Source organism: Gymnoscopelus microlampas, assembly GCF_963454915.1.
Source record: "Gymnoscopelus microlampas genome assembly, chromosome: 10".
Classification (NCBI taxonomy): Eukaryota; Metazoa; Chordata; class Actinopteri; order Myctophiformes; family Myctophidae; genus Gymnoscopelus; species Gymnoscopelus microlampas.
The window spans coordinates 18,576,518-18,591,282 of NC_139947.1; the positions used below are offsets into that span (position 1 = coordinate 18,576,518).

The following is a 14,765-nucleotide window of genomic DNA, read 5'->3' on the forward strand; positions in this document are numbered from 1 at the left end:
CAGCAACGATATTTAACCTGTTCTGAGGCTAACATTTGACAAAGATAGCTGATATACAAGTTCACAACGACCTCCGTTGCGACGTGTTGTGAGCTTGTAGATCGGCTATTTTAATATAAGATATTTAATATGAAGCAAAAACAGGAGGGCGCTTTGCACAGGGCCCTTGGGAATACGGTCAACTAAGTATAGGGTTTAAGTGGTTAAAACGCTTAAACCCTGTACTTACTCTGTGCTGGGAGAATAATCTTGAAGACTTATTAAGTCTTGAAAACAGGCTTGTCAAAACATTATCCTTTAGAGTCTAGACCCTCAGGTGTTTCTTTGTTTTATATTTGAGATTAATATTGTACATCTCAAGTGTCTTGTCAAATAGTTTAACACAGTTTAGCAGAATCAGCTTTAATCACTTATTCACTTTTATCTACACTAGCATGTGTTGTGTTCACCTTACGTAGGAAACAATATGCAGGTAGGCTGTTCAGAGAGGTATTAATAATTTAAGTTATTAATAACTTGGTTGTGTTGATGTATGTGTTATATCGTCCTCCAGGTGGCCTGTACCAACTGGAAGCGTGTCATGATGGTATTGACTGGTGACGGGCGCTACTCCGACCCCCTGGACATCCCCGCCAACGAGGCCCACGTGGCGGGGAACCTCCGCACGCTCTCCGAGTACCCCGTCGCCGAGATCAACCACCGCCTCCGCACCTACCTCAAGTTCGCCTTTGTGCGCGAGCCCTTCGAGCGCCTGGTGTCGGCCTACCGCAACAAGTTCACGCGGAGCTACAACACGGCCTTCCACAAGCGCTACGGCACCAAGATCATCCGCCGGCACCGGGCCGACGCCGAGCCCGAGGCGCTGGAGAAGGGCAGCGACGTCTCCTTCCAGGAGTTCGTCCAGTACCTGGTGGACCCGCGGACGCAGCGCGAGGAGCCCTTCAACGAGCACTGGGAGCGGGTCCACTCGCTGTGCCACCCGTGCCTGATCCACTACGACGTGGTCGGCAAGTACGAGACCCTGGAGCCGGACGCGCAGGCCGTGCTCAGGCTGATCGGAGCCGACGGGACCGTGCGGTTCCCCACCTCCGGCAAGAGCACGCGGACCGACGGGGACATGTCGGCGCGCTTCTTCAACAACATCAGCCCCTTCTACCAGAGGAAGCTGTTCAACCTGTACCGCATGGACTTCCTACTGTTTAACTACTCCACACCGCAGTACCTCAGGACGCAGTGACGGGGAGGACATTACGCTTAGTTGCGCGCTGGTGTCGCACAGCGAAAATAGCTAATCTAGAAGCTCACAACGTGTCGCAGTGCGACATGTTGTGAGCGTCTAGATCTGCTATTTTCGGTGTGCGATATGGCGCATAACCAAGTATAAATCGGGTATTAGCGTCAAGGAGAGAACTTGAGGGGTTTCTGGCACTGAAAGGGTTTGGAGAACGAAGTGGACTGGCCTTTCTTTAGGATTCTCAAACAATGGCCATTGGATTTGACTCAGGGAGTCAAGATTCAATGAGTGCAACCTTTTCTATGTTGGCAATTTGCCTCTTCAGCAGGAACGAGGGGGGGAAGGGTGGGGGGCTCATACATTTGCATTTGGATTACAGTCTTTCAGAGCTTTTGAGGTTCAGCTGAATTCAATCAGGATGTTTTATTTAACCTGGTGGCTGCTTGAAGTTCAATGATCTCCAAGCACAGAATAAGCCACAGTTTTGAGCTGAATTCCCTTTTGACTCCATGTCATGAGGCCTGCACACATGGATTTTTGAAGATGTGAATGTGCCTTGCTAGAGTCAAATCTAGAGGGCCTGCTGCGGTAAACATACATCCTCAAGGCCCGTTTCATTTCAGCCTAGTGAGCCATAAGTAAGAAGTCACACTGACGGGAAGCGGGTTCTTCTCTTGCACACATGTGAGTGTGTGTTGACTGTGAAACAGACTACGACGTGTTGTCTGAAAGCCGATCTCTCTGCAAGGCCTTTTTATTTATGTATGCCCAGAGTATTTATTATCTACAGAGACGATGGACTCCTCATTTTGTGAACATGAATGAATTTGATATGTGTTGTCGGAGTTGTGCTTTTTTCAGTGTGAATGTTTGGCTTGCACGTAAGATCAAATCGCTCTCATCTTTTGCACACAAATGGTTGCCAAAAAAAACAAAGGCTTCTGGGGAACAGCAGAACTTGAACACAGCCTTTTTACCAACTTGTGCTTTTTTTAATAACTTTATCACATGATCTTCCACCTCTCTTTGGATGCAGTGCCGGCCCAAGGTGTTTGGGGGCCCTACACAAAAAGTCTATGTGAGGCCCACTATTTTGGTCGAAAACTACCCCGAGGCCTTCATCCAGAAAGATTCGGCACCAATAGAAATATATTTAGATTAATACAAATGTAGCACACAATATTAAAATGTGTCATGATATTAACCACTTATGCCCTATTTTATTCTTTAAAAGAAATCTGAAATTGTGAAACATAGCCTTTTTATTTATTTCTTTGTATTGTTAGTCTACAATTATATCCCCAAATTACATCCCCAAAATAGGGATGTCAGGATGCAAGTGGTTAAAAGGGTAGAATTATCACAGACAGAAGTAAAATTGTAATATGTATCACACTACTAGTTGCTTCCTTAGATTAATTGATTGGCAAAAAAATAAATAATTATTATGTTGGAGGGAGGGGGCCCGAAACAAATATTGACCTTGTTTAGCGGGTCGGGCCGGCCCTGCTTAGATGTATATCACAGAGTTTCTTTCGTGTCTCTGATTCCAGTAATAGTTTGGATGTGTCCTGGATCCCCGTCTGTATTTAGCTCTGGGCAGGCAGGTAGGCTGAACAAACAACCACATAGCTGTGGTCAGGGGCAGTACTGGCCCTGATCTGGAGCCCAGTCAGAGCCTCCCTTGTCAGGGAGGACATGGGCACGGAAAGGGTTACCCACCCACAGTCATGGCCTTTACAAGGCCTTGTTTCAGCCAGCCAAACGCTATGGAATTCATGGCTCTGAATTATGGAAATGTAATTGGAGTTTCAGGTAGAGATTTTTAATAAACAGCAAGGATATTATGCCGGGTTTAGGGAAAGGTGTGCTCATTTTATACGTCTACGTTATTTGGTTTGTCATGACAGAGGTAGAAAACTGGCATTGTGTCTGTGCCAGCGTTGGCAACTTTTTAGGACATAAACAAATGCAAAGATGATGGATCCGGATTATTATGTTAAAGAAGGGTTTCGTAATTGGCAGAATTGGCTGTTTGCGTTTGTTTATGTGCTATAAGAGTGCATGTACAATGGCAATGTGCTAAAAGAGTGCCTTTGAGACCCGTTTCACTGGGTAATGGAAGTAAATGAGAACATTTTGGAATGTAATTTAATAATGAGTGGAGCAACTATTGAAGATATCTCACCAAAATGTATGTTACATCATGGCAAGGTAACGACACAATCCAAACCTCTATCAAAGTGTCATTTTTACAAATCTATTTCTCCTTTTTCCCATTAAGACACAAGGCCAATTCTTCAAAAAAATGTTCAATGTATTTTTTGAATAGCCAACGCGAAAAATCTAAAATGACACACAGATGCTTTCCCGGTTCTAATGGGTTTTAAACTTCAGCACAGATGTAGTATTGCCAGCCATGCCAGTTTTAATCCAAGATTGTGATCCCCTCAAGCATGCTTTTAGAAACGTGCAATACTTTATCCGTTTGAATGGGTAGTGTGTAGGAAGCTGCATCTTTATGCTGTAAGTGGCTTTCCACATTTTATTTGTCAATTTGTCTTTTTTGTATCAAGCCTGACGTCTGTGCCACAGCAACTTCCCAGCTACACTTTCCAAACATGGATAACAGGGATTCCTTTATTATTGTTTTGCGGTTGTCTTTTTTCCGCAAGCGGTTTATCTCAAGCCATATTCTACAAGAAGCTGTGACTTGCTGAAAACGTCTTTTTTTTCCCTCCCCCCTCTCTCGGCTGCTTTGAGGATGTAGCATACTGTAACTTGACATTATTCTCATCTTTTGGGGATTTCAGAGGACTAATAAATATGTACAGTAGGAAATGGCGTATCACATTTAGGACAGTGGTTCTCAAAGTGGGGTCCAGGGACCCTCAGGGTTCCTTGAGGGGGTTTCCAAATGGACCCTTACAGGTCTGTATCTCTGGGAGTGTACAAATGGAACCAAATGGACCCTCACGGGTCCATTTGGTTCCATTTGTACACTCCCAGAGTTATGGGAAAACGTTTGAGAACCATTGATGTATGGGTATCTGATCAGAAGTCTGACATCTTCCACAGTTTCTAAACGGATGTTTGTTCAGTCGAGACAGTGAGCTGGTTGTGGTTGAGTCACTATGAAACTACTATGACACCAGACTGAACAGTGAATCAGTACAAACTGTGACATCCAGTTACTGCTTCTTGAAACCACCAAAGCCCACAACTCATGAGAGTTCCATGTGTACACTCTCAAGAGCTCGATTAGTAATGAGGCTTTTTACTGTGTAAATCTGATGTGTAATGATGATGATACAATTCGGTTAAATGGTTCCTGTCAATTGAGTTTCACCAAATTGTCTTTATTTTTTTATTTCTGGGGGGGAGGGCGGGTTAAGTGAACAAATTTTTATTTTTTTTGTGAACAACCTGATTTCAAGAAGCAGATACCACATAATTTATATAAAATTGATGGCAGAATGACTTCAGATATCCAGAATTCATCATAGCCCATTTTTAGTTACTTGGAAAAAAAGTGATTCTGATCCAAGATACTCCATCACTCTGAAGCGACTGATCGTACCCAAGAATCCCAACACTGAATCATTCACAGGAACCATAAACATTACTACTCCGTTTGACGACACTGTTGGTTTTTATTAAAATAGAACTGTCCAGAAAACAACAGACACTCACCACACATTTACCACATTTCAGCATCTCTACGCACGCCAAAGAAAGTACAGGCGCTGAGGTCACAAGGACTGTTGCATCGTTCTGCAAAGGCATACGGAAAAAAGTGCAAACCCCTTAACACATAACGTGGCAGTGTGACCGTTGGTGTAAGACGTTTCACGTGACAATGAACAATTACAATGTTTTTAATAAAGTCTCTGACTGTGATACCGAGCGGTGTGGTGTGTTGACTTTTAGACAAAGACACATTTTAAAAGAGATCTCGCTTTGGCAACTTTGGATGTGCAATCAAAATAAAAAGGGTGCAACGGTTATTGTGCTGTTATATCACGCTGCTCTACCACATCGAATTTAAACACATTTATGTACTGCTGGAAGGTGAGGTGAACCGGTCTGCTTATCAGAGAACATGTTGGCACTGTACCTTTCTGTAAATCACAAGATATATTGATGTTTTTCAACCCAAAATGCATTGCATACCAATGTTTCCAGATGCGGACCATGTCTCAATCCTAGATTTCTAAGTCAAATACCAAGAGCAATTTCAAAGTAGACAAACTGATTCTCATGCTATTGTTATACAACTCAAACGGCGCAGGGTCGGCAGGAATCGAATTGGAACCTTTGCTCAGCTGGAACCTCGCTTGGGCACAAGTTACAGGGCTCAAGCCCGCTGCTGACTTGAAACTTGACTCGGAAGCTAGCATCCATATTCTGGGGCTTATATGCAGCGAAATAGCCAATCTACAAGCTCAACGCATAGCAAGCTTGTAGATTAGCTATTTTTGTCAAAGATATTTAGTAAGCGCGAAAACAAGAAGGGGCCTAGTATGGAATCCTGTGGGACTTGGGTCAGCTAGGGTTTAAGAGTTTAAACATATCCGTGATTTGCAGAAACGGCAATGTTTTCACTGGTGATCGGGTTGGTTGAACTGAGGCCCGATTCTGATAGCAGCGCAATTTGAGAAGCACGAAGTGGGCTGACAAGACTCCGAAAACACACCAACAATCGATATGTTATAATTTCAAAACTACTGTGCAACAGTGTGTTAAAGCCGCTTTTAGCAAAGCACTATCGAACTGACAAACGGCACATTAAACATCTGGTATTGGCAAGAACACAGTTTTCCAGAATCTTACTTTTATCTGTGACATTTGAGTACAGTTGAGTGACTTGAGGCTTGTCTGACATAACTATTACCACTTACCAGTAGCAACAAATAGTGTTTATGTGTAAGATTATATTTCACTGTTTATTATGGATGCATTGTGGATCTCATCCCAGTTACCAACTAGTTACTAAGCTAAAGTATGCATTCCTGAGGCACGTAAAAACCTTAACCTGTTCACCACAGGTTTCTCTTCTTTTTCTTTTTTTTACAATGCCAATAGAATAGGTGGAATATGCTGTTTATTAATATACTTTATAGGTATATATGATCAGGATTGGAATATGAAAACAGCGTTTCTAAATATGACCTTAACTGGCATATACTGTAAGCTAGAAGGAAGACCATCATATTGTCGATATGCACATTATATGAACATGCTAATGAGGTTTTGTGGTTCTGGACGGTGTCCTTAAACTCTACGGCTTTAACAATGGATAATAAGGCGTTCTGAGTCCCCTTTATTGTTAGGGACACATCTTTAAATACAGAGGGATACAGTCATTACCAAAATATGTCCTGCTCCTAGTGTTTGACCAGTTTCTAAGCATTTAAAAACGTGTCAGAGAAGGTAAATTTGAATTTATTTTGGCTGTAATTATAGCACAACGGTTCTCAGCAATGGACAGTGAGAACCGGAATGGGTCGGAAACCAAACTGGGTTAGAGCTTTGTAAAGACGATGTTATGTACGTTTACAGAATGGTTTAAATAGGCTTCCTGGGCTACGGGGTCATGACATTTTCAGTACACACTTCAAAGTAAAATCCAGGGTGTTCATCATACTCAGCGAACCTAAAATTGACACTCTAGATTTTACTGTGTTCTTAAAGGACTGTAAACTACAGTATCAATTCAAGAAGAGAACAAAAGAGAAATAAATTAGTCTCTTAATGAGTAACTTGATTCTAGTCTGCCATGATCCCAATAACGGGAAAACAGTCTTAGTGTTTCACATTTCAACTAAATGCATAGTACAGCACATCCTTCAAGTGTAAACCAGTGTGACTACTGGTTGTCCAAGCAGATATCCATGAACTGTCCCACACGCTTCACTAAAACGTTTCTACTGTCTACTGGACAGTCTGGCATGGTGTGTACTTTAAAGTATGTACTACTGTATGCACAGTAGTAGTAGTACTGCAGCAGAAAGGTCCTTGTCCTCAGTTTTACCTTGATATGGACGGTTATGTTCACGTTCAACGTGGCTGCTCTAGGGGAAAGACCATTTCTTCAAACCTCTAAACTCGCCCCCAGCATTTGGATGTTCGTTGACCACCCAGGGGTCACTCCTAGAAATAAGGGCATGTTTTGAATTCAGACCTACTGTTAACTTATTCACACCTACTGGTCCATAGGGGGGAAGGGGGAAAAAAAACAACTTTCCATCTTGACAAAAGGGATCTCTTTGAAAAAAAAAAAAAGAAGTGCTGTCCAGCTTTACCTGTGCAAATAACGACATCCCGATGGTGAGACTGGAGGGTGGGAGAGAGAAATGGATGGCGGGTTTCGGAGAAACGGTGGGTTTCAAACACCCAGTCCTTGGAGCGCCGTCACCGAGCGGAAGCAGAGAGCCAGGAAGCCGGTGCCCAGCAGGTCTCCCAGCGCCGTCAGGTATGGGATGGAGAAGTTGTCTGGATCTAGACTCCGCCTCCACATCAGCCGTACGATGATGTCCGCCACGTACAGCAAGATGGCCACCTGAGGGAGGTAATATGTTTTATGACATGATACTGACCATGATACTGACCATGGTACTGACATGATACTGACCATGGTACTAACATGATACTGACATGATACTGACCATGATACTGACCATGATACTGACATGGTACTAACATGATACTGACATGGTACTGACATAATACTGACCATGGTACTAACATGATACTGACATGATACTGACATGATACTGACCATGATACTGACATGATACTGACCATGATACTGACATGATACTGACATGATACTGACCATGATACTGACATGATACTGACCATGATACTGACATGATACTGACCATGATACTGACATGATACTGACCATGATACTGACATGATACTGACCATGATACTGACATGATACTGACATGATACTGACCATGATACTGACATGATACTGACCATGATACTGACATGATACTGACCATGATACTGACCATGATACTGACATGATACTGACCATGATACTGACATGATACTGACATGATACTGACATGATACTGACCATGATACTGACATGATACTGACCATGATACTGACCATGATACTGACATGATACTGACCATGATACTGACATGATACTGACATGATACTGACCATGATACTGACATGATACTGACATGATACTGACATGATACTGACCATGATACTGACATGATACTGACCATGATACTGACATGATACTGACATGATACTGACCATGATACTGACATGATACTGACCATGATACTGACATGATACTGACCATGATACTGACCATGATACTGACCATGATACTGACCATGATACTGACATGATACTGACATGATACTGACATGATACTGACCATGATACTGACATGATACTGACCATGATACTGACCATGATACTGACATGATACTGACCATGATACTGACATGATACTGACATGATACTGACATGATACTGACATGATACTGACATGATACTGACATGATACTGACCATGATACTGACATGATACTGACATGATACTGACATGATACTGACATGATACTGACATGGTACTGACATGATACTGACATGATACTGACATGATACTGACCATGGTACTAACATGATACTGACATGATACTGACCATGATACTGACATGATACTGACATGATACTGACATGATACTGACATGATACTGACATGATACTGACCATGATACTGACATGATACTGACATGATACTGACATGATACTGACATGGTACTGACATGATACTGACATGATACTGACATGATACTGACCATGATACTGACATGGTACTGACATGATACTGACATGATACTGACCATGATACTGACCATGATACTGACCATGGTACTAATATGATACTGACATGATGCTGACCATGGTACTGACATGATACTGACATGATACTGATCATGATGATACTGATACTGACCATGGTACTAACATGATACTGACCATGATACTGACATGATACTGATCATGATGATACTGACCATGATACTGGCATGATACCGAAATGATACTGATGATGTCAGTATCATGTGACAGGACCTGACATCCATGGGACAGGCAACATGACAGGGCCTGTGACAGGGCCATGACAGCCCTGCCATTCAGTTAACTTTTGACATTGGTATACATCTGATTTTGCCATATTCTGTAACCGTATTGTAAAAGCAATAAGCCACATTAAACCACGTTAGTTAGTCCTTGGTTTACAGCTGTTTTAGGACAGCTATGGGGGTTTTAGGCATTCCGCTCCGCATCGTGTCTATCTAGCTGTTCTAAAAACTCTATAAACCACAGCCTCTTAAGACGTATTACTTTAACAGGTAACTGCTGGTCAATGATGTGATCACACATCAGATCAAAGCTTTAAAAAGTACACTTGAATGATATAACTGCAACATCTGTCCCTGCCTCGGGGCCTCTGTTGTGTCATGGCAGCCTCTCTCTCTCTAAATTAGAAACACAGAGCATGAGCATCCATCTGGTAATCAGGTGGAGGACAAACAGAAGATCTGCATTAAATCTAATAGAGTCTGCACACTGTTACGGGTGATTCATACTGCACGTATCGCCGGAAATAGGCGATTTACAAGCTCAAAGTGCATCGTGCTGCGACGCATTGTAATATATGTCAGCATTCTAATCAACAATGGGAAAAACTGTAAATCAACATTTTATATGAAGACATATGGATTGGAATATTGTCATTTGGTCCCCAAACATGATCTAACTGTCTAGAGTCACACTTTGACATGTGGAACAGCCAATGTCATCTGAGTCTTATTTGAACCACAATATTAACAGCATCCAGATCCAGTGTGTTTGCCGTCATGCAGCCAGGCACGAGGGAACTGTGTTGGCTTGATGTTGTCCCCAATGCTTGGTAATGATAAACACCCAGCTATCTGAAGAAGGCACATTAAAACCTTGTGTTGGTCCGCATGCTGCCAACACCCCAGATGGTGTTACTGTTGAGAAAGTCTCTGCAGCCAAAAGGATTGTAAATTAATACCGTATAGTTACACTGATGCTGAGGAGTTGGAGACATATACCGCTTCATGTTACCGCTGTAGTGAGCCAGGCCCTCTGTGTGTGCGCGCGTGTGCGTGTGTGTGTGCGTGCGTGCGTGCGTGCGTGCGTGCGTGTGTGTGTGTGCACGTGCGTGCATAATGTTTTGCATGTGTACACTTGGATTGCAACTTGAGTTAATTTGTCACTGGCAAGGTGACACATTTCTATTACTAGTGTGGCTGTTTTCTGTTTATGTACAGAAAAGTGTGTGTCTTCAGGTGTATGTGTGTGTGTGTGTGTGTGTGTGTGTGTGTGTGTGTGGGGGGCTCATTGTCCTACCTGTATCAGCGCAGCACACAGGTACAAGAGGGTGAACGCCACGCTGATGGGCGCCTCTCCGCCCTGCAGCAGGGAGATGGCGTAGAGGAACACCAGGTGACCGGGCACCACCAGCATGAGCAACACTCTGGCCGACTTGGAGTTCACACCTGAGGAGACAGAGGAACCACTGATGGAACCTTCTAATGCACTGGTTCTCAACGTGGGGGACCCCCCCAGGGGACCCTTGAGGACTGTGAAATCCTCAGTGTTAATTTAACTCTGAGAGTGTACGACATAGTGTAACATGGATTTTTTAATGTTTATTACATTGGACGACATAGTGTAGCATGGCTTTTTTAAATGTTTTTTACATTCTAAAATGACACATTCTCAGATTGAATGGGTTATTTAGCTCCGGAACCCTTGGAACCCCCTCAAGGATCCCTGGTTGAGAGCCAGTGATGTAGTTATTGGAAGCACACAGCTTGTGAGTGTCCTGTGACCACAGCCCCATGGTACCTGAGGAGAAGAAGGTGATACAGGGATTGGGCCAGTGCTGTCTCATCTTATAGGGCAGAACCCCGGGAATACTCCAGAAGTGGAGATACGTGGAGATCCTGCTGGCCTGAATGGCCACCAGGTTGCCACCCACACCTAGAGAGAGAGAGAGAGAGAGAGAGAGAGAGAGAGAGAGAGAGAGAGAGAGAGAGAGAGAGAGAGAGAGAGAGAGAGAGAGAGAGAGAGAGAGAGAAAACTTGAAAACTTTAGTTACTAGTTACTTTGTAGATTTTGATTATTATTACAAAACCACTTCAGACCTATATATACTTTGGCTATAGAGCACCGAAGTCTGACGTAATTTACACATCCTACCTGGTTCGCGGTTTTCCACCCCCGCTCTGAATCCCCAGAGACGTCTTTAATATTGCGTCAAATAAGCACTGTGTTCCAAAAATAAACAAATGACCCCGGCGGTTTGAGTCTTATGGATATGAAGCATCAACTGAGGGTGAGAAAACGCTAATGTTACTTCCGCCGAATTAGTTAAATTTTCACCAGAAACAGACTATCATAAACCATACAGAACCTCCTTCCTGACAATATCGCAGAGACAGTTTGTTTATTTTTGGAACGCAATTCTTATATGAGACGATTATAAGATGACCCAATGTTATTCTCCATAGAGAAATTACTTTACGAACCAGGGGATGGACGAGTGACGTCAGGACTTCTGTACTCTATTTGAAAATAGACAATCTACGATTGTGAGCTTGTAGATCTGCTATTTCCAAGGGACTTTTATACATTTGAAATCTTGTGAAATGGGACCTTCTGTATAATGAGTACTTTTTGATACCAATACTTTTGTACTTTTACCCAAGTAAATTTTGAATTCCTGACTTTCACTTGTAACAGAGTATTTCTAAATTGTAGTATTGATACTTTTACTTAAAGTTGTTCTGTGCAAATTTCCAAAAAACGACTTTTAGCAGCCTCTGCTGGTCATTACCGTCACTGCAGGCCGTTCGTTTATCCTCTGTTACCCAGAATTCCATTCGTTTTCACCGGAAGACGGAAGTGTTTCAAAAAGCGTTCTTTTAATTGTTTTATACGATCTGTGGATCGTTTCTCTTAGCCAGTGGAGCTTTAGTTACCGTGAGCTGTGTTTTCTTTTTCTGTTTTTTTTCGTTCTTCAAATCATACAATCTCTTAAAATCAGCGTAAGTTTCCTTTTGTTATTAGCGCGGTAGTTCCTGGCCAAACAGGAAACCGGCGCGGTACTTCCTGGCCAAACAGGAACCCCCTGGATTTCCGCTTCCATTTCCGGCCAGATTACGTCATTTTCGAGGGAACGTCATGCTCGACGGCGTTCAATAGAAAATATATAAATAAAAGGCTTTCGGGGGTGAAATTCTTGGAGTTTGTGAAACATTTGCCACTCACAAAAGATATACAATTTAACTTTAGTTTTACTGAAAACGTTACCTAGTATTACTTTAAGTAAAAAAATGTGAGTACTTTTTCCACCACTGCATTCATTCATTGATTGGTGTGTGTGTGTGTGTGTGTGTGTGTGTGTGTGTGTGTGTGTGTGTGTGTGTGTGTGTGTGTGTGTGTGTGTGTGTGTGTGTGTGTGTGTGTGTGTGTGTGTGTGTGTGTGTGTGTGTGTGTGTGTGCGTGTGTGTGAGAGTGAGTGAGAGACAGAGAAAACATTTCAAAAGGATTCATATCAGAGATCTAATCCATGGCTATGATTTTACTTCCCGACTAGTTGTAATATGAATCAGGATTTCAGGATAAAGTGTGTCTTTCTTAACACATGACAATGACATTAAGTGATACAAATGACAGATAAACGTTTCGTTCTAAGTCTCCATGGCTTATTTGTTTTTGCAAAGTAGGAATCAGTCTGGCAAGACTGACAATTGGAAAAGAATGTTCTTTTCCACTGGGGCCGGTAAATACTCTGCCTAGAACTCAGTGACGCTTCATATTGGAGGCGCAGCTGACACGACTTTTAGCCAAGTTATGAAAGCAGTCACACACTGCCAGGGTCCCACCAGGGCCTGCTTCCTGCTGGAGCCCCACAAATCCCCACAGGGCCTCGGCAGCCTCTATACACTGTTTCACACTTAAAAAACAACCCTGCACCAGTGGATCTCAAACTTTTTCATGTCAAGGACCCCCAAAATGATATGTATTTTGGCTGCAGATCCCCCGATCTCAAAAATATTTTGTGCCTGGGATTTTTCAAAAATAGCAGATGTGTGTGTGTGTGTGTGTGTGTGTGGATGTGTGTGTGGATTTTTCAAAAATAGCAGATGTGTGTGTGTGTGTGTGGATGTGTGCGGGGATTTTTCAAAAATAGCAGATATACAAGCTCATAGCACGGCACTCTGTGCCGCGCTATGAGCTTGTATAATAGCTATTTTTGAAGAGTCAATGTATACAATCTGGTTAAAGTGGTTAAAATCATTGTGACGCTATATTAACACATTTTGCTGGGGACCCCCTGGTACCCCCCCCCCCACAGACCCCTAGGGGTTCACTTTGAGAACCAATGCCCTACACAGGACTGAACCTGGACCGGTGGAGATGAGGTATTTGAAAGTGAGAAGACAAAAGGCGTGTTGGAAAAGACATCAACACACGGAAAAACGTATGGAAAGTGCGTGCAGTCCTATGGCTCCAACAGTGAAATAAGACCCTGCCATACTGTATGTAAAATCCACATGTGCTCCACTTCTAGATGGTATGGGACATTATGTCTTCTTTATAGTATAGACTACGTGGGCCTCAAGAAGATACAGTAGCACAACATTTTAGGTAAGAAAAAAACACTATGATATTGTTACTGCCCCTCACTTGTGAAATATGATCCATGTTTATCCTTCAACAAAAAGATCAGTTCTTTATTGAAAGGATTACATACAGTCTGACACATTTCATTCTCTTGACAATGTGCAGTTCTTACTGCCCATGACACTGATCATGACACTGACATGATACTGACATGATACTGACATGATACTGCCCCTGACACTGATCATGATACTGACCATGATACTGTCATCATACTGACATGATACTGTCATCATACTGACATGATACTGTCATCATACTGACATGATACTGACCATGATACTGTCATCATACTGACATGATACTGTCATCATACTGACATGATACTGTCATCATACTGACATGATACTGTCATCATACTGACATGATACTGACCATGATACTGTCATCATACTGACATGATACTGTCATCATACTGACATGATACTGTCATCATACTGACATGATACTGACCATGATACTGTCATCATACTGACATGATACTGTCATCATACTGACATGATACTGTCATCATACTGACATGATACTGACCATGATACTGTCATCATACTGACATGATACTGACCATGATACTGACCATGATACTGACCATGATACTGACCATGATACTGACCAATGACACTGACCATGATACTGACCATGACACTTACATAACACTGACCATGATACTGTCATGATCAGTGTTGGGCAATATTACTCAGGAGAGTAATATGTTTCTTATTAAATACTAAATACTAAATACAAAAATAATCTCTCTTGACCTT

General features: G+C 42.5%; 2 protein-coding genes across 4 annotated transcripts in view; one reads left to right on the forward strand and one right to left on the reverse strand.

The window, feature by feature from the left end:
• The window catches only part of LOC311054454 (carbohydrate sulfotransferase 11-like), a 36,554-nt gene extending 32,420 nt beyond the window's left edge, over positions 1–4,134 (forward strand). The window contains exon 4 of one of the 2 annotated variants that reach the window (XM_084070434.1): positions 554–4,134. In XM_084070434.1, the coding sequence (XP_083926560.1) occupies positions 554–1,237 (684 nt within the window). In that variant the 3' untranslated portion in view covers positions 1,238–4,134. The remainder of the gene's footprint in view (positions 1–553) is intronic. The other variant, XM_084070433.1, reaches the window with a different exon arrangement.
• A 522-nt stretch (positions 4,135–4,656) lies between these two features.
• Positions 4,657–14,765, reverse strand: part of LOC311054352 (solute carrier family 41 member 3-like) — a 35,860-nt gene continuing 25,751 nt past the window's right edge. For both annotated transcript variants that reach the window (XM_084070246.1, XM_084070247.1), the window contains exons 9-11: positions 11,158–11,292; positions 10,657–10,805; positions 4,657–7,796 (exon numbers count right to left, since the gene is read on the reverse strand). In XM_084070246.1, the coding sequence (XP_083926372.1) occupies positions 7,623–7,796; positions 10,657–10,805; positions 11,158–11,292 (458 nt within the window). In that variant the 3' untranslated portion in view covers positions 4,657–7,622. The remainder of the gene's footprint in view (positions 7,797–10,656; positions 10,806–11,157; positions 11,293–14,765) is intronic.